Genomic DNA, 27,832 nt, shown 5'->3' with positions numbered 1-27,832 from the left:
GGAAGAAGACGGAAGGCGGCGTGGTTTTGGAATTCTCCCCGAAGAACTTCACCGCCTCATCAAAGGCGTCCTTTCAAACACAAACACGTTATTTTCACACTGTATCATCACCCTACTCAAAAGTGTTATTGTCCTGTAGTGTTATTAAAAGATATCTTCAACACCATATAAAGATATCTAATTAAATTAATCAGCGTATTTCCTTGGATAACATTCAAACGAATAATTTAAAACGCTAGCTGTTACCATAAACAGACACAGAGGATAAGGATAATGCCTTAGTAGAGTAGTACAATGATGACTAGGCGTGTGCTGAGGTTACCTGTGCAATCTTGGCATCGTCCTGCAGCTTTTTGAGCTTGGCCTCGTTGTGTGTAATGAAGTCTTTGAGCATGGTGTTGTGGCCGTGCATGCTGTACTCTCTCTTGGTCAGCTCCATGCCTCGCTGCAGCTCCCTCACATCCAGGAGGACGTTCTCCAGCGACACTGTGAACACACATACACAATTAGACGTACGGCTACACACACGCAGCTACACACACAGCTGTACGGAGTAAGAGAGAGTGAGCGGCATGGTGGTGGAGTCATTTCAAGGCAAAATTAACAGAATCGGAATCAACTGAATCTCCAAGTACAATAAATATGCAAGAATTTGTCTCTGTGGTATCAATGGAGACAGATGGAAAACTTACAGTTGTACAGTACATGCTGACACACAAAGTACAAGGACAATATGATCTCACATCCCTATGCTATTGGAGAACTCACCTGCCGCAGCTTTCTCCACATAGTGCAGCTCATTGTAGAAGAGAGAAACCTGTTGGTATTTCTCCCTCACCACGTTGGCTATGTAGTGTAACAACGTCAACTTACGGTCTGTCGACTTGGTGTCGAGTAGCTGTGAGGAATTTAAGAGATAAGATAAGAGATGAGAATTCTGTGAAGAAAAAGTGATCGGCTTAAAGTCAGGAACAATTAACTTACCAAGTCTAAACTTTGTAGCTTGAAACCGTACACTGCTCCTCTTTTGCTACTGTTCATGTAGTTTCCAAGTGCCAAGATAATCTGCAGAATAAAAAACATAATTTGAATAAAAATGAAGCCCACACAGTCACTCAACATTACATGCAATCCGTAAAGAACGATACACGTACCTCCAGGATTTTCTTTAGCTTCTGTGACGACTTGATGGACACGGAGGCTGCGATGATTGCATGAAGTTGCTGTGAAGAAACAAAAGAGAAGATGAGATGAGAGGAAGATGTCAAATCCAGTACGGCATCTTCACTTTCTATCATCGAACCCTTGCAAACCAGGAGTAATCATATGAGAATGCAGCATCTAGGATTGCAAGACTACCTCTAATGATTTTCAGGCTGGAATGCAGTGGAGAGATTTTGTCTCCCCATCCTTGGATCCAGCCCACCCCATGTTGGGTCCCAGCCCTTTGAAACGCATAAAGCCTAAAATCCATTCTCTAATTCTCTGTCTGTTTTGAGCAAAAAAGGATCCTGGCTCTCACCGGCGTGAGCATCTGCACACTCTCACAGAAGTTGCCGATGAAGGCCATGATGGTCATTTTCTGCATGAGCCGTTCGATCTTGCTAAACTGCATCATGAAGCGGTCCTCATCCGTCAAGCTCTCCAGCGGCTTGCGCTCCTTCTCAAACTGCCGCAGGATTTTAATCTCGTTCTCTGTGGGCTGGAAGCGCATCAGACACTCCACAAAGTCCACCGGCAGAGTGCGCAGGTCAAACCTGAGTGGAGGGAGGAAACAGGAGGGTGGCAGGCACATAAAACCATATTAATACTTTCCACCTAAAGCAAGATATTGACCATTTGATTACTCATTAATGATTACTCATTATCTTACAAAATGATTGATGACATGAACGTAAAGGGCATTATGAGTTACTATAAAAGTAATCAATCATCTTAAGACCTTTGCTTACAAAATAGTTCTGTATAGTTCAAAGTAGTTCTGTTTTTGAGGAAAGAATAATATATTTTAATATATTGACTCTACGATACAGACCAAAATGGATATATGTATTATATGTATACCCACATGTATATTTACACACATACACACAGCAAATATTCAGCACACTGTCACATGTCTCTCATTCATAAAAGAGTGTAGGTTAAGCAAACACCAGAAGGACTGTGGGCTTTTGTTTTGAAAGGTCTTACAATTGAATGGCCTTGCAGATCTCCTCGGGTGTCTTGCCCACTTTCCTCAGTGTGATGGCCAGGTTCTTGGCCCTGTTGGAGTCCAGCAGAGCCACCTTGTTGGGCCCCTTCTGGATGACCTTCTGCTTGCTCATGGTCACGTCGATCGCTTGGCCCTGGGCCTTTGTCTTGAACATCTCCTCGAACTCGTCTACATTCAGGTCCTGGAAGATGACAGTGAACGAGAATGGACAGAATATGAATGAACAATACAATACAATAGTAATCACTTACTGGTACTGGTATTTATCTAGGCACTAAGACTGACTCTTACCTCAAGTATCCTCTCATCATCGATCTCATTGAAGACGGTCCCGTTGATCTGGTTGGGTTTCAGAGCGACCCAGTTGAAGACGGGCATACGGAACTTTGTCTTGATGGGTTTCTTAATCTTGACGGCTGGATAGGACACAAAGGAGTTAGTGATTCCTATCTACTGTTGGAGCACACACACACACACATACACACGCGCGTGCAGGTTGGATTGGTGAAAGGGTAGACTGGTATCTGGGACTGATGACACACATGGAGATGACTCCCTCTGTGGCTAGACCCCATGTCTGTCTGATCTGTTAAAACATGCCACTCATCATTTTGAGCCTTTTCTTAGCTGGTTTTAAAATAGTTAAATATATAAACTTAATTTAATCAGAAGGAATTTGAAATATGATTGAACACTGCCTATTCTTTTCTTGTGATATATCGGTCTTTTCAAACTAAACAACCCACTGAGCAATTTTACGCTGATTAGCCATTTAAAAGACGTGTACATATAGACTTCTCTGGTGCATATTTTTTTATATATTTCATATATTTACAGTTGTTTACGCATTAAATATGTAATAATGTATTTACTGCTTGGTCTAAAACTGGCCTATACATAGCCAAAAAGATTCTGTCCTATATGAGAGCTAAAGCATGGACACAACGTTAAAAAAACATCTAGTGCTCAGTGGGAAAGAGGACATTTCTTCTGCGAGGTTTTCCCGCTTGGCATGGTGACAAACTGTATTTATCTGGGAGATTACGGTCGTTTGTGGTGCCCGCCTGGACTTATTCCTTGAAGCCGAATCCTGAGGTGGCCGCCAGCCTCGCCACAGTGGGGTGGGTGCCACACACACACACACACACACACACACACACACTCACACAGGGTGCCAGCGGGGGCGCAGAGATAAGACAGTCGGGAGTGTGGCGAACAGCATTCCAGCTTTGCGCAACACTCGTCTATCACTTACTATCGTCTGCCTGCCGCAGCATGCCACTGTGTCTCAGCATGCAACCACCAACACTTTGGGATGTTGCAAGACACGTTCGTCATACACACACACACGCACACACACACACACACACACACACACACACACACACACACACACACACACTACTTGTATATGCAGACAAGGTACATCGAGGTGTGAAGGAATACCATGCAGGAGTTTGAAATACGGTATTTTCTTTGTTATGCCATCAATTCAGAAAATTCTAAAGTTTTATGGCGAGGGAAAACAGCAGAATGTCAAAAGAGAATTCATAAACTCATGGTTCATGTGATGTGGAACTTGTGGTTTCATATCTTGGCGGGCTCATGTTGTTAAGAAGTATGGCAAAATGAAAGAAAAAAAGAGAATATGTTTGGGGCATTTGAAAACAATCAGGGATAATTTCAAAGAGAATGCATGCAACACAGAGTCCAATTTCACGCATGACTGCAGTTTTTCAGCATCGAGTGCCAAGGATGCAAGAGCCCACCTCCTCACAGGGGACTAGTTCCTGTGTGTTCAGCTGGGATTCAGACACTGAAAATACCATTTTCCAAACTTGTGGGAAAGGAACATGTGGGAACATGGGGGGAAAAAAACACCACACATGACAGACAAAACCTACAGAAAAGTTTGATGGGTCCCTCTGGTTGGCAGAAAGATAGGAGAGAGAAACAATTCAAAGAGAAATCATTAAGAAATTGGCAGAGTTAGTGAGAAATTAGGACAGCTTACACAGGCGCATCTCAAACACACACAGTAAACCGCTATGCTTTGAAAATAAGACTCACAGTTGCTGCTGCTCAGTTTTGACCGGTGTAACCAACATGACTGCCATTACTGTTTTCTGACTCAAAGGTTTCAACGTTTCTCAGGGCAACCTTAGGCCGTTTATTCACAATGGAAGTTTAGCTATTAAGCTATTTAATCGCATAATCCTTTTTCTAACCGCCTGGCCATGATCTTGTAGCATGGTATCATGGGCTCGGTCACGCACACACACACACACACACACACACACACACAGTATATACCCAGGAATGTGTACACCCAAATGTACACACAGGCCGGTCTGGTTACAGTAAAGTCTATTCATTGAGTCAGATGAGGGTCTGGCTGTGTTACCTATCAATGCTCATCATCTGAACAGGAGCATCAACAGGCCGGAGTCACACTATGATTGGTCTGGCGTGACTGACAGACAGGACGTTTGATAGCCTCGGAGTTTCAGACATCCTGATGCTTATCACATGGGCTGTTGACTCAACTCTTGGGGGAGGACTTGGTTCATTAGACCTGATAGTCTGTCTTAAAAATGTAAAAAAAAAACGGCTGCAGGATTTGACCAGTGTATAGAGATATACTGTTTTACTGTGATATACTGTCCCAAGATATGCAGGAAAAATACCACAGCCATATGTAAACATTAGCATTGAATTTCAGGTCATGAGCCCACTGAAAGAAGTCTGACACTCTGTTATCTGATGGCAACCAAACCCGCATTTTACTTCAAAAGAAACTATTGTGTCCATCATGAGATCATCTTTCACTTCATGGCACACACACACACACGCTTCCATGTGGGTATTTTGGCCATGGGTGACCTTACCTGCTAACCCAGAGTTCATGATGACAGTGGGGGTTCCACAGCCGGGCAGCGGGGGGGCTAGAGGAGGAGGTGGAGGGGGCAGAGGGGCCGTCATCGCTGTAATGGGCCCCGGGGGTGGAGGGGGAGGTGGAGGGGGCGGCGGCGGCGGAGGAGGCGGGGGAGCCACTGCTGGCTCAGCCGGCAACGGCCCGTTTGCCACTGGAGGAGAGAGGAGAGACGAAGAGGATGATAAGCGTAACGAGAGGAGAGTGCAGAAGGTGTAGCGTTAAAGTAGAGGAGGTAAACAGGCAGAAAGGCAACAGCAAATCATGTGTGTAGAAATGAGAAAGCAAGTTTCTCCCACGGAGACTGAATTGTAGGTGACTGCAAATAAACTCATCTCACATAAATCCCTTACTGGCTGACTGGCTGAGCAATCCTCCGGCTCTCTAAGCTCTGTTCCCGTTTGTAACACCTCTAATGCCAAAGGATTGTGTGCAGATTTGTTGTTTGGGTTCCTAGCCATTACATCAGGTCCTTCAAATTCCAGTGAAATACATGTCTAAACATGAACCAGTCATAAATAATACTACCTTTTCAATAAGCTATACTGAAATATGATTGATCTGGGGTTCTAATTTTTGTTATCCAGTTCAGTTGTGTCTTTGGTCATCTTGGTTATTTTTTTGTACTGTTGAGTGTTTTTATAAGCCCCTTGGATTTTCTTTATTCCACCTGCACGATGTGTTTTTCCCCTCTCTCTTCTTTCTGCATTTCATGGATGCACTGAACTAAAACTAAAACCTACCAATGCCATTGACTGGCGGTGGTGGGGGTGGAGGGGGCGGAGGTGGAGGAGCGGGCATACCCGGCACGCCTCCCACATGGTTTGGACTGACAGCTGCATAGTTCCCCCCTGGCGCGGCGCCCAGTACGCCCTCCACGCCGGAGGGTGGCGAGGGCAGGATGGAGATGTCACCGTCTCCCTTCTTGTGGATCTTGATGGTGCCCTGCTTCTCTAGCTCATGGATCTTCTTCTCCAGGTTACACTGCCGCTGGATGGCCTCGTCTTTCTCCTTCACCATCTGCCGCAGCGAGTGCACCTGCGAGCTGGCGTCCTTGTATACTTCCTGTTTGGGAGCGGTGCAACAGTGAAGTTAGAATTGTAAAAATATATAATGTTGGATATGGAATGCATATATAATGTGGATTCATAAGTATTGTGTATATGATGTTGCATATTATACTTCTCCTGTGAGTGTGTAAACCAAAGCTAACAAAGGCCAATTGTTTAATTTTGACTGGTGTCACATTAAAGAAAAGTTTCCAACTTATTTGCGAGTGTCTCATATTAATGAGCTGTGCCAGTGTGCGTGCCTGTCCTTTGTTAAATGACAAGTTAATGAATGAATATGAATGATCAGAGAGCGAGTCTGACCCTGATGGATTCTAGGTCCTTGTTCCTTTGCATCAGCTGCTTCTCCAGCTCCACGATCTTGGACATGGCCTCGTTCTCCATGTCCTGCAGCTTCTCTGTCATCTAGGAAAACAACAGCCAGGAGGAAAAGGTCACGCAGTGATATGGACTCATAGGGATGACAACATCCAACTGTAATATGTCAACTCAGCAGACATGTCAGCTAAAAAGAGATATGACGCAGCAGACAAGACATTTCATGTCTATTTTTGTGTATTAAAGAAATATATATGTTATGGCCTAACAGTTATAGAAGCAATACTGAAAATTTACTGTTTTAAAACTCCAGATCATCTGGGAAAATCTAGGAAGGGAAAGTGAATAAGAAATGCTTTCCCCTCACTCAAGAATCCCCATCTGGATGCCCTTGAGAGATAAATTGAATCCCTGCCTGCTCCAGTGGAGCTGCGCAGTGGCCAGCTCTAGAGGACTGTGGTCGAACTGGGAAGATCCCAGGTGTGAATGTGTGCAGCTGTGTGAATGTGACGCAGGGAGCTGCTGAAAGGGACACATTAACTGAGTAAATAAAGGTTATAAAAACTGTGTGTGTGTGTGTGTGTGTGTCCGTATATATAGTGTCCTCACAGTCTTGCCTGGTGGCTGACAAGCATGGGACCATAGCAAAACCTGAGTCTTAGACTGAGAGGGAACCATGCGATAACAAGCGATTGTGACAGAGCTTCAAACAGACTGCCATGCACCCTGTCACATCGCTGGCGTTGACGTTGCTGTATACTGTCACACACACTCTCCGTCAAAGTGCCCTGACATGCTGGACAGTAGTACATAGCAGGTTGCCTGAGAGGAGAAGTGGGACTGAAGAGTCAGTTGTGTCTGAGTTTGAAGAGCAGAAGGAAAAGTTGAGGCCTCTCACATGTGACATGTTCTCCTCCAGCTCCTCTACCCGCTCCAGGGCAGCGTTTTTGGTCTCTGCATCCTCCAGAAGGGCTCCCACGTCAAACACGTTATCCAAGTAGGCCTGGATCTGAACCTGCAGCTTATCGCTCTCCGTATGCTTTAATTTCTGGAACACACAAGCGCACACACAAAAAGAAGACAGAGTGAGAAAAAGAGAGAGAAGCAGTCAGAGAGGGAGAGCGAGAGAGAGATATAGATTCACTTATTCAGTTCACTGCACAAGGCCAACACCTCAGACTCAGAGGCGAGCATCGATCTGGCCTCTGCAACGAAGCAGCAGACAAGGGTTTACAGAATTGACCGGTTTTCTAAATTCATGGAAAACTCAGTATTGACTGCGTTTCTGCGGTCGCAGTCTCTGGGGAGCCGTAATGACAATCTATACTTCTGCCGCTGAGCTGAATATTAAAAGGTGTAGCGTTCTGGGGGCTATCTGTCCATTTTTCTTGCAGCGCCGTGCTTCTACTCACATCCAAATACTCGTCCAGGCACAGCTTGGTGAAGTCGTACTGTAGATGAACCCTGAAGTTCATGTCCTCTACTGAGTGCACCACAATGTTGATGAACTGCATACACGCCACCTAGGGAATATACAAGGAAAAATACAGTTAGAGGAGGACATCTCAACACAGCATATAGGCTTTCTAAACGTTTTAAAAAACACTGTATATATTAATGTACTCATAGGCAGTATACAGGAGGTATACAGCAGGAAGCAGTACACTCAATTATGAGTAACAGTAATTGAAAACTAACTTGTGTAGAAAATATTTTATGACCCTGAGATAAACCCAAGCTGTTGACAAGGCATTGTAAAATGCAATGGACACATTTACAAGAGATATAAGGCAAGGCAAGAGATATTTTTGTAAGGCAGCTAAGACATCAGCCTGCATTTCTATAAAAACAGGTTTATGCTCATTATTATCGACTTTAATATCGCTTCCTCTGAAATCGTGTGAATAAATCCTGATTTTTGCGCTTTGTGCGGATGGCAGAGTAGCTTACACCCCAGCTTAAAGGGATCTGCATAAACAAATCAACCAATTCAATGCCACTGGCTGCCTTGTGGGAGACTGTATAAACAGATCGAGGGGGATCTCCTCACTGTGTCTAATGTACACACTCGAACACCGGCATGCATTCTCCTCAGCCTGACACCAGCTTAATGAACTTCATGTAAGAAGCTCAGAGTCGTCTCGGTGCGAGATGCCAGCGCTGACAAAATCTGTTTGCTTTGGTGCTGGTGTCAAATGACGGCCTACCAAGGGACTCAGAGCTGACTTGTGACTTCTGGCACACAAGGCCTATTCAAACAGAGCATCTGTTGGCCCTCACTCACTAACTCTCTCTCTCTCACACACACACACGCACACACACATACAAGCCCCACATCAATAGAGACACTTAGATGAAGAGGCATATTGGGGAAAATCATGTCTAACTGGCACTCTCCTCACACAGCGTCTTTCATTCTTCTCTGCCAGGCTAATTAGCAGTAATCAGTGTGGAAATGACAGACTTGGCACGGGTTCCTCGCTCAGGGCCAATGCAGTTCGATCTGCTACACCAAGCGTCTGTAGTTTGTGCTGTGATGAGGGATTTTAGAGGGCTCGCATAGAGACTGATAGCCTTTAGGGGTGTGTCTTCACTGGAAGTAAAATTTTTAACTACAATGTCAGAGTGGACAAATATGTGAAGACAGTAGGGCAGTCGTGTTTTCTACTACTAATGAAACTTTCCAAATTTCTGTCTTTTTCATCACATGGAGACACTGATCCATGTTTTTATTTCTTCACATCTCAACTCTTAACTCCTATACACCCATCTTACCAGAGTATATTGAGATTACAGTTAGTCCAAAACGTTCCAGCCAGACTCTTGACAGGAATAAAAAACAGCATATTCCCCTCATTCAGGGCTGCTGCAGTTCATCTGTGGCTTGCGCTGTGATGTGGGATTTTATAGCTGTGGCGATCGATAGCCGTTAGGAGTGTGTGTGAACATACCATGAAGTCGATGTTGTTGTCCTCGTTCTTGAAATGCTCCATTAGTTTCTCAAACCGCTGCGTCTCCACACACACCTGCGAAGCACACCACACATCACTTATTCATTGAAGTCCTCATCAAGGTGTGAAAGAGGAACCGACATTACTGTATACAATCAATCAATGGATCGATCAAACTTGATTTGTACAGATGGCGTCCCTGCCCCGCCGCTCCCTCGTAATTTACACAAACTACGAAACTTGCTGCCTAAGCTAAAGAGATTCCAGATTTACGCTATAATTTTTGTACTGTCTATACACAGTGACACTCAACACAACTCCCTCCCTCTGGCACCACTGGCTTTAGAACAAGCATGACCTATTTTCCCCTTCTGTCTGTGATTACCATATCTACAGGAGAAAGGGAGACAGAGAGAGAGAGAGAGACAGACAGAGAGGGAAAGAAAGAGAGAAAATGAGAGCGGGGAGAGAGAGAGTGAGAGAGGGAGACTCAGACAGTTCAGCTTGGAGGCAATGAGGAAGATGGGGGAATGATTAAGAACTGAGGAGAAGGAGGGGAGAAAGAAAGAGGAGGGGCGAGCATCCAAAGACCTCAGCATAATGCCGTGTGCCCCAGCCTGAACCCTACCCTGCCCCCCCCCCCACCCCACCCCCTACTCCCCACATCTAATTTCTCCCACAGGGTGTCAAAACCACAACATGCCTCCTTAGAGAGAGGCAGAGAGTCAAGAGCAAGCTAGATCAAACTGTACTCAATTTTAAGTGTCACTGTTAATTAACAAAAACCATTGTAAACATTGTAAAAAAGTAATGTAAGAGACAGAAGTGAGAGACAGTCCACGCATGCTTCCAGTAGTCGCAGTAATCAAGCAGCCCATAATGGCCATTTCTCAACCTTGTTCTCATTAGATGAGCTCCGGTCTCCCTGAGCCTTATTCTACCTCTAATGCCAATGCCGCTGAGAGTAATGCTCAATATTTCATTCTGGGGTGTAAATATTGCATTAACTGCAGTCGGCCCACGTTTCTGGGCCCATGCTACAAAATGGGGCTGCTGTTAACGCCCACTCCATCATAAAACTCCCCCTTCTTTCGACGGCAGCCAGAATACCTCATACAGACAGGCAAAGGTCAGGCAAGGCTGTCTATTACATCTCCCTCTCTCTCTCTGCTATTCCATGCTTTGATGTGCCTGCCAAATCTGTTAACACACACATAACTGTTTTCTCTGGATCCCGGTGAGGTCAAGTGGGTCCTCCTGTGCTATGCAGCCAAACCTGTGTCTGTAAGCTATTGACAAAGTGCTGAAGCACACTCCTTGATGCTATCCCGCACAGCAACGAGGAATCCGCCGGTCTCACGTCTGCCGGGGAGCATTCCTCCGGGCTGAGTCACAGTTTGAAATTACACAGTCGAGATATAATGACATATCCCTCTCCTCAGACCCCACTTCCCCTCTCTGTGCAGCCCGTACCTCCTTAAAGTTGTCGAACGCAGAGAGAATAATTTCGTGGCCTCCTCTCACGAGACAAACTGCCGCCAGTAGCTCCAGGACTAGAGCTTTAGTTCTGTAAAACAGGGAGAAAATAAAGGCATGGTTAGTAAATGAGAAGTGCCAGCGCCACAACAAACCCCTATTTAAACGCGGCGCAAACAAAGTCGAAAAGAGTCTAATTTAGAGTCTCGTCACCACTGAAATTTCGATGTAGAATGGAACTACATAGCAATTATTGTGTTTATTACAATTAATGTCCTTTTAAGTTCATAGCTTTTGAAATACTGATCGGCAAGAGCTTTATAAAACAGGAAGAATGCATTCTAATTCTCTGTGATGAATCTGCAAGTATTTTGCTGACACAGTGAGGTTATGAGAGCCAGTTTACTAGGTCTGGCTGATATGACTGAGTTTTGTAATATCAGAGCCTAAGAGGAAAAAAATTAATAGAGTTCCACATTCTCATCTAATCCAAGGGATTAAAAGGCAGGTATAAAGAATGAATACTTCAGACATAATCCTTGTGTGTGTGCAGTGTGTGTGTGTGTGTGTGTGTGTGTGTGTGTGTGTGTGTGTGTGTGTGTGTGTGTGTGTGTGTGTGTGTGTGTGTGTGTGTGTGTATTCGAGCACACAGGAGAGGAACACCCTGTGCCTCGGGTTTATTCATGCAGGATTTCTCTGCCTGGATGAGACAAATATGTGACAGGTGACGTGAGGTGGTTTCACATTCACTTTTGAGGAAACGCTTAAGCCCCGGGACATAGAGTGAAAACAGACACACACACACACACACACATACACACACACATACATATAAGCCAGTCCTTCTGGTGCCTGTCTCAGTGCAACAGCTGCCAGTGCAGCGGAGTGTGCCAGCGGTGCCCTGACCTGCCTGTCAGGATGAATGTGGCCCTGGGCAGCAAAGAAACTCACTCTGGATCAGGCTGTTCAAAAGAGCAGGTGCACTGAGGCTAACCAGCAGCAACAACAGCACTGCTGCAGCAATGAGAGGGGCTGGCTGAACACCTTGGCAGCTCCAGCCTCCCTAAGTAAGATAGGACTCTCTCTCTCTCAGTCAATGGTTAGAACTTACCTGGGGTTCTTATTGTTGAGACTTAGTGCAATTTCATTCACAGCGTGTGGGTGCGACATGACCATGTTGAAGCCATACTGGAACATGAAAAATAAATGGAGACGGAGAGAGAGAGAGAGAGAGAGAGAGAGAGAGAGAGAGAGAGAGAGAAATAAGCAAATCAACAGAGAAAAGGAGCTACTTAATAAACAAGGGAGTGCATTCGTTCACTTCATGAATGAAACACGGGAACATGGCAGTGGAGCAAATTAGATTTGGACTCAGATGGACGTGTGTTTCAGTCTAAAGGGAGTGTAGAGGGCTGACTTGGCTTACCTGGTAGTTCATGATAGCGCGCAGGCACATGATGCAGACATGGACGTCATCTTTCTTACACACCAGTCTGGAGTTCTTAAGCGTTCTCCGGCTGGGCAGCGTGTTACAGCTGAAAAACGGCATAAAACAGACAAAAACAAAAAAAAGGGAATGAGGAGTGGTGTGTGCGACCAAAAGAAGTGTTAGGCCTGAGTGCATCTGAATGCAAACAAACACAGCGCACATGGCTTGGGTAAACAAGAAAAACAGATGCCACTTGTGAATGAGCCCACACACACACCGCCACCCCTCCTCCTCACAGGAGGGCTACTAAACCGCCACACTATGTTACATTAACACACACAAAGGCCACATAATCTACAGCCTCACCAGAGGCCACAGGGCTGCCCCCTTTCAATTGTTTTAATTTAACTATCCTATACACAAAGATATCACTTACAGCTAGTACAATAGCAGCCCGTCATTTGCATGCAGGGTAGCGATCGCACCGGCTTTGTGCGGACAAAACCGGAGACTGGGCCTTTTCTCCTGGTGCCGCTCTCACAATAAAAGCGGAGCGCTGGAGTAGCAGCAATGCTAATAATGTGCAGCCTGAGTTTATTTTCAGACCCTTGTCACGAGGTGCTCTTACCAGCCCGAGTTCTGGGAAATAAAACGTGTCTTCAGGCAACAGATAGGCACACTGATTCATGTCAGCTCCCATGCCTCAGGGCGTGACTCTGACTTGAGTCACAGCATGGTGCGTGTGTGTGTGTTAGAGACTCCTGAATAGGGCTATAGCTTTGAATGAGGAAGCAGCAGAGTCTTAAGCTGTGAGGAGGATTTAGGATAAAGGATAGTTGAGGACAAATCAATATTTAGGCATGTTCATGTTACAATCAACCAGAGAGCAGTGAGCCTTCATGACTAAAAAATGCAGGGAATCCTATTTATGTTTGTAAATGTGGGTTTGTGCTCTCGCATGACTGCAGCTATGTGTGTGTGTGTGTGTGTGTGTGTGTGTTTGTGTGTGCCTTTGTATTTATGAGTATTCTCCATGTTCTATTTAGCAGGATGTGGCGCCTACCTGCTGCAAAACAAGTTCCCTAACATAAATGCAGTCGTTTGGTGAGACACTTGGTGACAGAATTGGAACACTGCTTCACACGGTGGCAGCAATAATCTTTAAGGACTGGGCTTTTCCTGTCCTCATTATTCAGCACACAAAATAACACATGGCAAAAACAAAAAATAAAAAGCAGGAGAAAATATTTGGAGGAAACGAGTGGGCAAACACACCAAAGTAATGATAAATGATGATAAAACTGCAGCACAATATAATAACCTGCTTTGACATGTTTGAGGTTACAAAACATGAAAATCTTTCTGTCCATTTTCTCAAAGACTATGATAAACACAGCATCTTCTAAACGACACCACAGAACTGCATCAAACACTGAGACTAAGACTATAACTACAGACTAGGAAGTAGGGGTAAACACAGCTACGTATTTCTACTTAACTCCAAGTAGCTCTTAAGACATACCGTCGTTTCTGAGAACACTTTGGACAGTTCAGTGCACTTGGCGTCCTTCAAGATGGCCGTTTCAAAAAGACACATGCAACTCTTAATTTGACAGTCATTGAATTCACATTATTCCAATTTTAAGGGTGATACACACAATAAGGGGCAGAGATTCTGTATGATGGACAAATGAACATTTAAGGATTATGAAACCATTGGTAATAGGTTGGAGCCAATATTTGTCAATTAGAATGACATCTTAGTTAACAAGTGAAACAAGAAATTAAATAAAGAATAGTGCAGAGTTTGAGCTGATGCATCCAAAATACAGAGGATTTTTAAGTAGCTACTTAATCTATCCCTACTGGTTGCAGCCTATGCTTCAGCTTTTACAGGGCTTTTTTTTTTTAACTAGGCTAGAATCTGCACATAATGGCGTTAAGGGAGCCACACAAGCATGGAGGCAAGAAACAATGAGTGTAGAAAAATCCATTTGCTCTAAGGGAAAGAATTCAGTCTCAAGCGCAGGAGGGGAGGCTGTCAGTACAAATAATTCACATCCCCGACACAAACAATAGGACAAATAAACTGGGCAGTGCTAGCAGGGAGGTATACAGTACAGCGAGGCAAGGGGATTGTGTGTGTGTGAGCATGTGTGTGTATGTGTGTTAAAATCTATGTGAGTTGGGAGGCAGCAGGGATGCAGGGTTAGCGCTGCAGAAAGCTCATTCTGAGCCAGCAGCATGAAGCTGAGACCTGCCTGCTGCTGAAGACTGGAAGACAGAACAGGAGATGACTGGAGGAACACCGGGACAGAAAACACAGTCAGCCTCACTGGTGACACTTTGACAAGTTACACATCCCAGAGGGTGATGATACACGGGCAACATTTTGAGGCAATAGAGAGCTAGTATCTAATAGAAGCTAGCGTTAATAGCTAATAGTCCCAAGTTAATATTTACACTGGTTGCTGTGCTACATTTACCTGCTAGTGTTTTGAAGTAGCAGCTAAAGACAAGACAGTGTCCTGACTCATAGTAACCTAAATATGTAAACAAATCCACCTTATTAGACTATTCATTTTTACTTATCTCTCTCTCTCTCTTTTTCTAACCCGGTTGCTATATATCTAGCCATTATTTGTGCACAACCACAGGACCTCCATAATGGCACCAGACCTGGTTGCTAGGAGAACTGTGACGCAACATTGCTTTCAAGAGGAGAGAGAGGGATTGACAACCAGGACAATATCAATATAGAATAGAAAGTATAATAAAAGAATAACACCCCAGAAGTCTAAAAGGTCCTTTAATCTGTCTCCTCCCCTTTTTAAGCCCTCTCCTTCACGATAAAAGTAGAGTTAAAGCTGAGTTTTCACCTGAATCACCTAGTCAGTTTATTTCATGGCAAGAGCAGGTGTTCCTAATATTTTGGAGTAATCAGTGTATATATTATTGGTATTGATGGTGTAAGTGTGTCTAATGTACAAGTTCCTATCAACTATACAGTTATACAACCTTGTGTGTTTTATTATATCTTTAGTAAATAATACTCCTGCTAAATAGATAATAGAAATAATAGATTTTAGATGAGATAGGAGAAAAATCTTAAGGGAATGAGGAGTGGTGTGTGCGAGAAAAATCATACTTGTACACTTACAACTCAAGGAATGAATGAATGTGGCTTAATCCATCATTATGCAAAGATCTCATATTAGGAAGACATGTGCTGCATGGTGTCAATGGTGCTCTTTGTGCACAATTTATTCGAGTTAACCCGTTCAGACTAAAGGATTAGAGGTTACAGAAGTCAGTGTGAGCACTGCACTGAAACATCAATGGGACGACAAGGAGGATTAGAATGAGCAGTTAGAAATAATGCATAATTGGATAGGATTTGTGTTTCAGAGTGTATATTAACATGGGCTTATAAATGAACTGCTATTTAATCCTCTCTGCACAGAGTTTGGTGTTAAAATAGTCAGTTTGGTGTTTAAAAAAAGATTTATTCCATAATCTTATCTTCTCCTGAATCATCTGTCTCAGGGAAAAACATCTGTGTGTCACCCGTGTGTCATAGAAACTTATTATCAGCAACAGTCGCAACAATCCAAGGAAAACCGTAGAAAAATGTATTTGCTTCCTGCCACAGAAATGTGTCTTAAGCCATTTAAAGACTTACAGGCCTCATGACTACATGAAGGGGCTATTCAGACATCACATGAAACGTGTGACCTCTCAAAACAATCACATCACAATCACATTCCTGCAACCAAACACAAAGGAACAGGAACAATACAATACAAAAAGTGTTGAAACAAAGTTAGTTTTAAAAAGTCACAAATCACGTAAAACATAGATGGTGAATGGTGAAAATACAATTTGATATGATTTGATTTGATTTTTTGTAACTTACAATGACAATGGTAGTTTGTGTGTGTGTGTGTGTGTGTCGTACCGTAACGTGGAGTGTCTTCCAGCGCGGGTGATGCCGTTCCCAGTGATGGGAGACGGCAGGGTGCCTCCTCCATGCAGGTCTTCTATAGAGCGGCTCCAGGGCTTGGACTTGTCCACCGACATCTCTGGGTTGTTCTCCAAACAGTCCCCATCAAACCTGTTGCACCATGGAGACAATACATGCAATCAGTCTCAAATCACTGCACTGTCTGACCCACGGTACTGCTGGGTACTGAGGGAAATGGATCAGAATTGTTCAGAATGTTATAAAAGCGTGTTAAAAATGTCAACACAAGATCAGAAGTCAACAATGAAAATAGAGAATAAAAATTATCAATTTGTCTGCTTGCCCTTTTAAGAGTCCATCATCTACAGTATAATTTGACTCACTACCCTGCCTTTCACTGATTTACAAGGCACAAGGCTGGCTAGCTAATCTATCCATATTTCAGAACTATTCTGATTCATACTTGTCCTTTTCATTACACCTGGAATTAGTAGATGCTGCCCTGGGTAACAAAATGTTAAAGGGTAATGATATCATTTTAGATTTTCAGTGTTGATCTAGACATTATAAATAGGCAGGAAGGCTCATGTTATATTATAGTTGGCAGATGCCTACGAAACAGCTGCTACTTATACCTGTTATGACTTGTTTCGGTTTTCAAACTGGTAATTTCGATGACTTTTATATGTTATTTAAATGTCAGTGAAACTAGCTGAAAATTCCCATCCCCAAAACCTAGCCATGGTCATATTCCAATAGAAACAACACAGGACTCATAGCGGTGCTCCAGTGGTACTGAGGGTAAACACTCTTTTACGGCTAACCATTAGAAATGTGGACAGACCATAATAACATATGGCGAAGTGGGGGGTGAATTAAAACTTTAACTGCGTGGCTCTTTGGCCCTGAATAGGGACCTTGTGACTGACTAATAATCACACCGTCAATCTATGAATAGAAGCCTATGGTTGGTGTAATACACAGAGCAAATGTGTCGGGAATGGGGCCGAGTGATTCAGTGTTTCTGACAAGCAGGCAGTGGTGGTGTGTGGTGTGTGGTGGTGGTGGAGATGCATCAGCGGCGATGCAGAATAGCAGCATTGTGTCCGTTGTCTGCGCTGCATATAGACCATGGTGGTATAGAGTGAAAGGGCTGGTAGTGACTTACGTGACGGCGTACTGTGCAAAAGAAAGATACTCCACCAGCACGTCCAGGCCTTTGTTCTCTTCGTTTAAGAATTCCCTCACCCACCTGAGGGGAGAAAGAGAAATCAGTTTGAGTTCAACAACAATGTATATCCACAGTTTGTCAGCTTAAAACCTCTTGTAAAACCATGTGGTCAAACGGGCCATAACAGCTAGGCAATCTTTTGAAATTCTATCATTTGGTGTTATGATGGTTATTTGTATGGTATACAGTACAATGTGGCGATTTGTTGTCTTTTTTTAAAACACACTATGTGTGATCTGACCACCCCTGACCTTGGTAGACTGATGTTTTTAGATTATTCACCCTGTCTCCTTCGATTTTCCCCCCTTTCGCCAAAAAGAATTGTAATGACCTGTTTCAGGGACTTCAAAGCTTCCTGGCTCACTGCAGCAAACATATCACACATGCACAGGTTTGCAAAAGCCTAGGCAAATGCACAAACAAATGTGTGCAGGCACACACACACACATACACACACACAGAATCTCATTACCATTATTCAGTCTCTCTCCTCTCTCTCTCTCACTTTCTCTCTTTCTCTCTCTCTAACACAAACACACACACAGAGTTTCTAGCTGGGGTAAGGACAAGCCCCCAGAATGATCAAAAGCCCATTCTCACCTTCTGTACAGGCACTGAACTGGGCCACCCATTCAGCACTCACCATGCTTTCATTTTTTATTCTGCACGGAAAAGCCAAGCTTTTCAAAGCAACGTTACAACGACCCCCAGCATGCACCGCTCTCCCTCCACTCTCCATATTTATGAGCAGTGTGGGCTAATTCACAGAACATCTTTATTTAATTGCATCAGTGACGGTGTTGCGTCTATTTGCGGGAGCCCCAGTTGCTTCGACGGGCCGCGATTGCTACGTGATTAGAGAAATTTGCAAAGCATAAACATAATGGCACACAGGCAGGCCTTGAGTGGTACTGTGTAGTAAATGGCTAACGAGGATGTAGGCTAAACTCCCCTAAAAATCCACTAGCTGCTCCTTTAGTAGCTCCCCTGTGGTGTAACTACATGGAAGTATGCTAGAGTAAGTAGAGCGTCCAGTAAAGCGGTTCCTGGTGGGGCTGTCGTGTGTTTAAAGGGTTTGGAGGTGTGACCCAGCAGGGCCACATGGTAATCATTACCACAGGACACTAACTAACAATCCTCCCATTCACCACATGTTGTTGACCGCTCAGCAACATGCGAGGAGCAAGCAGTCGGGGAGCGAGGGTTAGAATCAGCAGGACCAGTAAAGGGACAATCTGCCTATTATATGCAGCCTACATGACAGATAGATTTCTCTGTTTCACCTCTGAAAAGAATGAGTGATTATTTACTGTCTGAGCGGGTGACATCTTGCTCCCTCCCCATCCCCCACCCGTCTCTCCCTTCGTATCTCAATCCCCCCCCCCCCTCCCTCCCATTATGATAATGCTTCATTGTCTAATCTAGATTAGGTAGATTATTTATGTAATCTAGTTTAGCAACATAAGGTCGCTAAAACTAGGGCCGAGTTAATCCTTGTAAACAATGCCTCGACTGCTCTGCCAGACGGACACGCCTTTGGCTGTGGTTGTGGTTTGTTTTGGTTTGATGAAGTGCAGAATCAGATAAGTGTGTAAACGGTGTGTAGAAGCGGAGTGTGAGAGACGACATGAGAAAATTTGTGCATTTGTGTGTGAGTGAGCAAAACAGAGGGAATGGGAGTATATTTTGTGTCTGTGAGGGAGGAAAAAAGAGAGACAGAGAGAGAGAGAGAGATGGCAGTTGAGATAGACTGTGTGTGTGTGTGTGTGTGTGTGTGTGTGTGTGTGTGTGTGTGTGTGTGTGTGTGTGTGTGTGTGTGTGTATTAGAGATCTTGTGACTGTTACGCAACCTTCTAAAGTATCTCTGCATCTCTGCTGTCATAACAGCCCGTGGCCAGCGGATGTTCTGCGTCTTCCTGTCCCTCACAGGGTCTCCAGGCCTCCTGTCACCGCCCACCTCTGAGATGACCAGCCTCCGTCCCTCCCAGCCGCTCGCCCTCATCCTGATTCCTCCCTATAAATCCTGCCTACAGCTCCCAGAATGCACCACTGGCCTCATTACTGATGCTGAGCCATCCATCAAAGTCCTTCACTATCTGGGGCCCTAATCACGCAAAGAGAAATTATGCACTAGAGCAAGACAAAAGGATGAGACGACGTGCGACGTTCATTGAGATATTGATCTTTCCTGGAGGGTGACTGTACAGCACTGAATCGATATCAGCTGTGGCAGGCTGGAGCTTGCCATCCTGGAATACCTAGAATTACTGATGAATAGTCCAGTGTTTTGTCATCTGATGGGAAATCATGAAGCTGTTTTAGTAACATCTCTAAGTCATATCTCGTACACTGAAACCACATTGAATATTTATAAAAGTTACACAGCAGAGGTATTTTTTTCTACCAATGCCTGTTCCTGTGTCGGCCGCTGCAAACAATCAATACATTCATCCTTTCTCGAAGACCACATGGCTTTCTGTGTAATATTAGGCCAGAGCGCCAAGGTGAAAGGGGGATGGTGGTGGTTGGCGGTGGTTAGTGTAAACGTCTGCGTCTCCCGGTGTCTGGAATGCCAGACTTTCCCCCCTCAATCTAATACCACCCCGGCCTGGGACACTCTCAACACAACCTTCACACAATGCTACAATGACTCACCCTATATGATTGGTCCGTAATGAAATTTCCAGTTCTCTCAGGACTTGGGTGGACTCCTGGACTCTCCGTCTGAATTTCTGGGGAGGAAAGACAGAGGAGTTAATATGTCATCGTACCACTAGGATTGTAAATCATAAGAGGTAGCGCAGGGATGTTTGGGCTGGCTCTAGTACACTGGCTCAGGGAGGAAAGAAAACCTTTTTTGACAGAAAGGTCAGACAAACAGGCATAGTCCTAACCACGATGACATTCAAATGAAAAGCAGGCAAGCGGTGCATTGATTAAAAATCAAAGTTGGGTTTGGGTTATTCTCAGAAGACTTTTAACAGGCATTTTACTTGCCAATAACCATTCAACAAGCTAAAAGAAAAGGCAAGCTGACTCAACAGAGACTGCAAATATGGAATGGTTCATGTTATCTTGTTTGCTCAAGTTGGTTCTTTATTTAGCAGTAATTCCTGCTGGTAACAGCCTGATAAAATCAAGTAACCTGATTGGTTCCTTGTCATACCCTACCAGTGTGTCTCAGACACACACATTCTTGGCCCGGTTACTGTGGCTACAACTACAAGAGAGAGGTGTGTGAGTGACATGCATGAAGGTACAAGCCGCCAGTGAATATAACAGAAAACAACAGAACAGAGAGCATGAGGGGGTTCCTCGCTGCTTTCATCCTCTGACAGGAGGGGATCTGCAATACCAAAAACAAAAGCCTCTTCAGGCTGTTACGCAACTGGAGGAACAAAACAAGCAAAGTGAATGACAGCCCCGGCCAGTGATGATCACACAGCCTCGCTGTGACGGGGGGAACCTCCCTGATGAGAGAGAGTGAAATCATTGCATCAGAGGAGAAGAGAAGAGAAGAGAAGAGAAGAGAAGAGAAGAGAAGAGGACTTCCAGTATCCATCCAGAGTTGGAGGGCCTGTGCACTTTCCATGATGTTTGTATCAGGGAGGAAACAGAGCTCAGCCCCATGTTAACCTGTTATTAACATCCACACAGAACAGAAATGTTCCCATAGCCAGGGTCTCTCTCTCCCTTTCCCTATCTCTCTCTCTCTGTCCCTCTCTCTGTGTCTTTGGGCTAGGGCGGTGTGTGTTTGGCACATGAGGAGATGAGAAACAGAGTGTTTTTATTAGGGAGGAGCCCTTTGTGTGTTTGTGTGGAAAGCAGAGCATATTTAGGGGTACTGCGCAGGCTCCCAGAGGCAGGCTCCCCCTCGCTCCCTCCCTCCTTCCATCCCTTCCTCTCTCCCGCCTAACGCCCCACACTCCACACTAAGTACTACCAGCTGCAGCACAGAGCTGTAGAGAGCAGGAAGAGAGACAGCAGACAGGGTGAAGAGAGGACGAAAGGAAGGGAAGAGAGAAAGAGGAGAAAGGGGTAGGTGGAGGGGGGGAGCAGGCGGCGAAAAGGGAAGGAAAGTAAGAGGAGAATGGATGTAAGAAAGGAGAGAGAGAATGCGTACAGTGGGGAGAATAAATAAAAAAAGAAGGGGAGAAGGATTTGGGGAGTGTGAGCTCAGGAGGGGTCATCCTGGAAACAAATCAATGGCTGATACATTCTTGGGGACTTGTTGGAATGGAGCTCTTCCTCCTTGGCTGCCGATTGGCTGGGAGCTGCCCAGAGGAATGCACCGGAGCCTGCCTATGGAAAGCAGAGGCAATGACCTCCAGCTCTCTCACAGCGGCACAAAGTGGCAATTGTTTGAGTCTGAAGAAAAGGGGGTTGGAGCAGGAATGTAGAAAGAAGCCCATAACTCTTTCTTTCTCTCTCTCTCCTGCTTTTTTATGTCTCTCTCCGTCCATCTCTTTCTCCCAAATATCACCCTCTACCCTTTCTTTACCCTTCTCCTCGTGTCACTATTCAATTGCTTATTCCCTCTCCCTCTATCCCTCTTCCTTTCTTCCCTCTGCTTTGCCCTTCTCACTTTTCTCTCTCCCTCAGTCGCTCCCTTTCGAGCTTCGCCGTCTCCCGCAAGTGTTTGATCCAGGCTATGAACACATGACTGTTGCTGGACCGTGGGAGCAAGACTCCCCATTATTCAAGTTCCTTGTAGGCCTTTTTCCCAAAATCTCATGGGTCTTGACCCACAGGCCTAAACATGAAAAACATAAAAATAAACATGGGCTAGCAGTTTAAAATCGAACCTGTGAACCTACGATCAGACAGTCATGCGGCTACAGATGAATTCAATAATAAAAAAAAAAGACTCAGACAAACAAAGAATCTGAATGTTGGCCTCTCAAACGTCTGGTTTGGCCTAAATCCTTCAGCCATGACCGCGTTGAGTGTTTACACCCAGGGACGTTTTAACCTGGTCACCAACTTCTCAATGTGGAACTGATCCCCCCTTTCATCACATCCCAAACAACCAAATACCTCCCAAATACACACACAGACACATACTGTACATTTATAGACCCAGTACACCCAGCACAAAATATCCCAATCTATACTATCTATACTAGCCACTGAGCAGCTCCATTGGAGAAGTTGGGGGTTTGGTGCCTTGCTCAGAGGCACTTCAACAGTAGTTGTTGAGTGAGGGAAGAGCATTAACAGTTAACTTTCCCCCAACTAGGGGGATTCTGGAGGTTCATACCGGCACCTTTCCATTCACAAGCCTCATTCAAGCATCACTCAGCTTCCTCCTTTACCAAATCCTGTGTCAGAGAAGAGTGTAATCCCTCAGTCATGTTAGGCATTAGAAACCATATAGGACTATAATGATATCAGCCCTATGGCTGGACATTAATAATGCAGGTCTGCGGCATGTCAAAATATGAACCGTATCACTACACAAGATGTATGACACATTTTCTGGCCTTTTTTTTTTTTTTTTTTTTTTTAAATCAGATGAGAAGAAGAATTCACTTCAAGAATACTGAAAATGAATTCACTCAACTATCAAACCGAAGCTGCCATACAGGTCTAGAGAAGATAAGTATGCGTGTGTATTTATGTGTAAGTTTGTGTGTGTGTGTGTGTGTGTGTGTGTGTGTGTGCGTGCATATGTATGTGTGTATGAGTGAGTGTGTGTGTGCCTCTGTGTGCCCGTGTTGTTCCATTTCTGTCACAGTCATCATGGCCGGTCTGCTCTGTTCACGCTGCTCTAGCTGGCTTGTCGTGACGTCGTTGTAAAACTTTAATTCCAGTCGGTGTAAATTGAATTATCCAGAGCGATTTGCTGTTATTCTGGCAGAGTCTCTTGCTTAATTTGTTTATCACAGAGATGGGTCTATCTCCAGGCACTCCCCCCACCATCCCTTTCTAACTCATCCAAAAAGCCTTCATTTTGCCAAAGCCTGAGGCTGGCTGATACTTGGCTGTGCGGAGCCCCTCCCCTTACTCCCTTTCGTTCTCTTCCAAGCAGCCGGAGAACCGGCCAGAGCTGGCTGCTCCGCTCTTCCCACCCCGAGCTGCTGCTGGATTACATAAGATGATTTTATCATTTAGCCACGACACTTGTGATAACTCCAGTTAGCTTCTGTCATGTTGCAAGGTAATCTCACTGCAGCTAGAGATAGTTAGCCTCTGCTCAGGTAGCAAAATTGATCTGTCTGTCTGTCTGTCTGTCTGTCTCTCTCTGTCTGTCTGTCTCTCTCTCTCTCTCTCTCTCTCTCTCTTACGAGCTCATAGCCTGCTGACTGTCTGCCATACGAAACCTACCTTTGTCTTCAGCCAAGTTTGGGTTTCTCAACTAAGTTTGGGTTTCTACAAAATGAATATCATGATAATCATAAAGAATGATCTAAACATAAACATATAGCGATATCTACATATGTATGCAAATCACATGTTAAATAAACAAATCGATGTTCATCGTACTGAACTAATTGATGATAATATCAAGTGTCATATTAAACCGAACTCCAATAGCATTCTCGAAAATATTTCATTCTGTGAGAGATTTTAATTAGCGTTTGCTTATCATTCATTTAGACAACCAAATTCTGTATCACAATATCTCAATATCATCATTTCATCACAATATGATTCTATTAAAAGACGATAAATGCTAATATTGACTTATTGCCGAGCCATAGTTTTTCTTGTGATAATCTACTGATTCCTGAAAGACACATTCTCTCTCTCATTCTCTTGGCTTTCCAGGGAGGTCAGAGGTCAGAGGTCAGGTTCAGCTACAGAGCAGCCACCGTGGGTCAGGTGGGGATTCAGTGTCTTGCTCAAGGACACTTCAGCAGGGCAGAGGCTTGCTGTCAGGAGGGCTTGAACCCGGGCCTTTCAGATAAAGGTGCTGCTGCTTGTTATCTCACGTTTTGTGACTAAAGATAGCCGTTGCCAAGTTATCTCCTCCAGCAGCCCTGCTTTTCCCAGGGCCACAGTGCCGTCTTTCCTCAGCTGTGGGGATATCCTGGACTGGAGATAGAGGGTCGGAGGGGAAGGAAGAGTTGAGGCAGTGGAACAGGATAGCATGTTAGCGGGGACTCTCACCTTTCTTGTGACTGCTGGGTCCAGATAACTCCTCAGCTTCTGGATGTACGTGTGAGGGGGGTTTTTCACTTGGAATCGCTCCTATGGAAAAAACAGAAGAGAGAGGAAAAGAGGATGAGAAGAGAAGAGTGAAGGGAGAGAATGAGAGAGAGGGAAAACAGTAGAGAGCAAGAGAGAAACATTAGAAAACTTGTACTGTATTTTGTGGCAAGTAGACCATCAGTTATCAATGAAAAAGCAGTACAATGTTTATATTTTATACATTTATCTTGTCTCATCTCTCAACGTTTTGTATTAACTTGTATTCCTGAACTCAAGTATAATCAAGTTATGAACTCTCTCACTAGTCTGAGCACATCTCCAGTATAAGCTGCTGTTGACACCGAAGCCATCAGATTAAAAACTGAATGGGCCTTGAGTAAATAACAGTCACAGTGAGTCATCCTCCAATCGATGTGAACTCCAGGTTATATACTCCACCGTAAGAGGCGGTAAGTGTGAAGAACAGCGAGGGCCCGGTTTAGCGGACGTGACCAGCCTTTGTATGCGGCCATGACGACGACAGGTCGGTCCTCTGCATGCAAGGACCTCGGGTTTAATGAACCGCCACTCGGCACACAAAGGCAAATAAGATTGTCTTGCTGCTGAATTATCATCGGGCCAGTGTTTCCTAGAGATTCTCCTGTAGTATGTGGGGTAACTTTGGTTCGCTGCCCCAGGTTCACTTCTGGACCCATTCCAGGATCAGTGGCAGTAGGTGTGGCAGTAGAACGGCTCTCATTTTGATATTTATATTATGATATATGGACAATTGCAGGTCCTGATCACACTCAATGCCACTTAGCAAAGAAACTGTGGCTATTAAGGTCAGTCTGTGCGAGGAGGTCATAAACTGCCTTCCTGGTAATGACTATCGTTATAGTTTTAATGTGCTATAATGCATGGCTTGCCTTGGGGATTGTGACCAAGCATGTGCGTGTGCGTGTGTGTGTGTGTGTGTGTGTGTGTGTGTGTCTGTGTGTGTGGGTGCGCATACATGTCCTAAGCTCAGTCAGGAGGCAGGCTGGGTGCCTTAAGCAAACAAGCAAACAGGTTTTAGGTCAAATCCCCCATCATTGTGCTCTAAATATAAATACGAGAGATTAGTGCCGGCTTTGGCTCATCATGGTAAGCGGGAAACAGTATTTGGATCAGGTTGAGTGAGCGGGAAGCCAGCATCACACCGCAGCAGCATCGCTGGTTCTGGTCAATGATGTAACACGCTATAGAGGGATTTACTGCATCACGGAGCGTGGGAAAGAAAAGCATGCCGTTTAAAGAAACTGTTCTCTGTCCACTGTACGCAGAGAGAGTGAAGATGTATCCTTGTTTAGGCAACTAGCTAGGACAACTGACTGGCCTTAAAGGAAAATTTCACCCTCAGATACACCGTTATATATCATCAACCTGTGATGTTCAGTGCATTCCAGGAGTTATTAGGTGCTTAGGAGTAGCTCTATAAGAGTCTGGGTATGTGTTTGTTGGTTCGTTCACTGGAAAGTTTGCACCCTTGTTCATAGTTTATGCTTTTTGCAATGCACAGTGCTTCAGGGAATTACGGTATGCGCTCCTATAGGCCAAGCAGAGCCCAAAGAGCCCAGTATAAGGGAAATACAGTGTGTACTCATACACCAGGGAGTATGGCAGAAGTCACACAAGCATGAGCCACATCTAGGTTGGTGTACAGTACAGTCACATACCAGGAAGTAGCTTGGGTTAGGGTTAGTCAACACATTAATTCAATATTTTGTTTAGTAATTCTCTTAGTTACAACAAAGCTGTGCTAACACGGCACTTTGGTGTTAACAGGTGGAGTTCTTAAAGTCAACGTAGTTTCACTCACTCCAATCATCCACACCACCCACCCTTCCACCTGAGCACCTATAAAGTGGAATTTTACTTTTTTGTTGTACCCACTTTCCCTCAACCTGCTTCGTCTAGTTATACTTCAGTCAGTGATTTGCTACTTTTCCCAGAATGCCTTCCAATAACCCCCAGAGAAGAGGCGTGAACTTGTTGCATTCATATGTGCAGGTGAGAAGAAGGCAGTAGTTACAGCAGTGGACGGTGAGTAAGCGCCATTCTCTCAAAACACAACATCTTGTGGCTGAGGCTACTCTAGAGGAAGAAATTGGTCTTTCTGCCTCTTCTGCGATGGATTTCTCCCTGAATGATTGTTGAACGTTGGTGCAAAAAGGTGAGTTGAAAAAGAAGGCCTTGCTCTTTGATGCAGTGGGACAGTCTGACACCAACATTTTCTGCTGTTAAAATCCATTGTAGCTGGGGCGTCCTGATGGCTCAGTGGACTGAGGTGCATATCATGTAACCGCGATATTCTGAGTTTGAATCCAGCCTGGGACCCTTGTCGCATATTATCCCCTTCTCTCTCTCTCTCTCCCTAATTTCTCATGTCTTTCTTCACTATAGACTTTCAAATAAAGGCAAAAATGCCAAAAGAAATTTAAAAAAAATCCATTGTAGCTGTGCTGGAAAAGTCATGTCCTCTATATTTGACCACTTATCTGCAGGAATAAGATAGATACGCCACCAAACAACAAAGTGGGCCCAGAAATGCAAGGTACATCGCCAACAGATGTTTTTTCTGATGAGGGTTTTTCTTATATAAGCTAACTAACAAATTAACAATCGTCAGTTAGTTTAGGGCAGCACAGTGGCTCATGTAGTATATGCATATGATGCACTGTATATGTAGCATGGTATATAGTATATAGTGATGTAGTATATGACATGTATATGATATATGTAAAGCCCTTTGAGACATGCTTGTGATTAAGGGCTATCTAAATAAACTTGACTTGACTTGTTATGGCTAGCCAGCTGCTGCATGTATATGGTTACTGAGACTGACTTAATTGCTCTGGGCTACGCTGCATTATCAGCAACATCACATCTATCACTGCCGCATCACATCACTGAGTGCCGCTCTCACAAAAACAGGAAAGACGACAGTGGTGTCAGGAAAGAGAGCTGGCTCTCATGACAGTAACATGGACCCAGTGGGCAGACAGACAGGACAGTCTTGTTTGAGTGTTTTGCTGGCAAATAATTGAGGTAGAAGATTTGGCAGTCTATA

General features: G+C 44.5%; 1 protein-coding gene across 1 annotated transcript in view; it reads right to left on the bottom strand.

Annotated features, from left to right (window-relative positions):
• fmnl2a (formin-like 2a) overlaps positions 1-27,832 on the bottom strand; it is a 56,236-nt gene that overhangs the window by 7,119 nt on the left and 21,285 nt on the right. The window contains 21 exon segments of the mRNA XM_071523024.1: positions 1-70; positions 323-486; positions 769-898; positions 985-1,065; positions 1,155-1,223; positions 1,523-1,757; positions 2,194-2,396; positions 2,507-2,631; positions 5,104-5,301; positions 5,891-6,212; positions 6,521-6,622; positions 7,434-7,583; positions 7,948-8,058; positions 9,487-9,561; positions 10,960-11,053; positions 12,074-12,150; positions 12,389-12,497; positions 16,350-16,505; positions 17,524-17,607; positions 20,242-20,318; positions 24,700-24,780. The exon segment at positions 1-70 is cut by the window's left edge and continues 32 nt beyond it. Of these exon segments, the coding sequence (XP_071379125.1) occupies positions 1-70; positions 323-486; positions 769-898; positions 985-1,065; positions 1,155-1,223; positions 1,523-1,757; positions 2,194-2,396; positions 2,507-2,631; positions 5,104-5,301; positions 5,891-6,212; positions 6,521-6,622; positions 7,434-7,583; positions 7,948-8,058; positions 9,487-9,561; positions 10,960-11,053; positions 12,074-12,150; positions 12,389-12,497; positions 16,350-16,505; positions 17,524-17,607; positions 20,242-20,318; positions 24,700-24,780 (2,713 nt within the window).

Source organism: Centroberyx affinis, unplaced genomic scaffold (genome assembly GCF_046629955.1).
Source record: "Centroberyx affinis isolate AG114_WGS23_722 - 3 ecotype Tasmania unplaced genomic scaffold, CSIRO-AGI_Caff_v1 ptg001058l_1, whole genome shotgun sequence".
NCBI classification, from domain to species: Eukaryota; Metazoa; Chordata; class Actinopteri; order Beryciformes; family Berycidae; genus Centroberyx; species Centroberyx affinis.
This window is presented reverse-complemented; position numbering and strand designations above follow the sequence as displayed.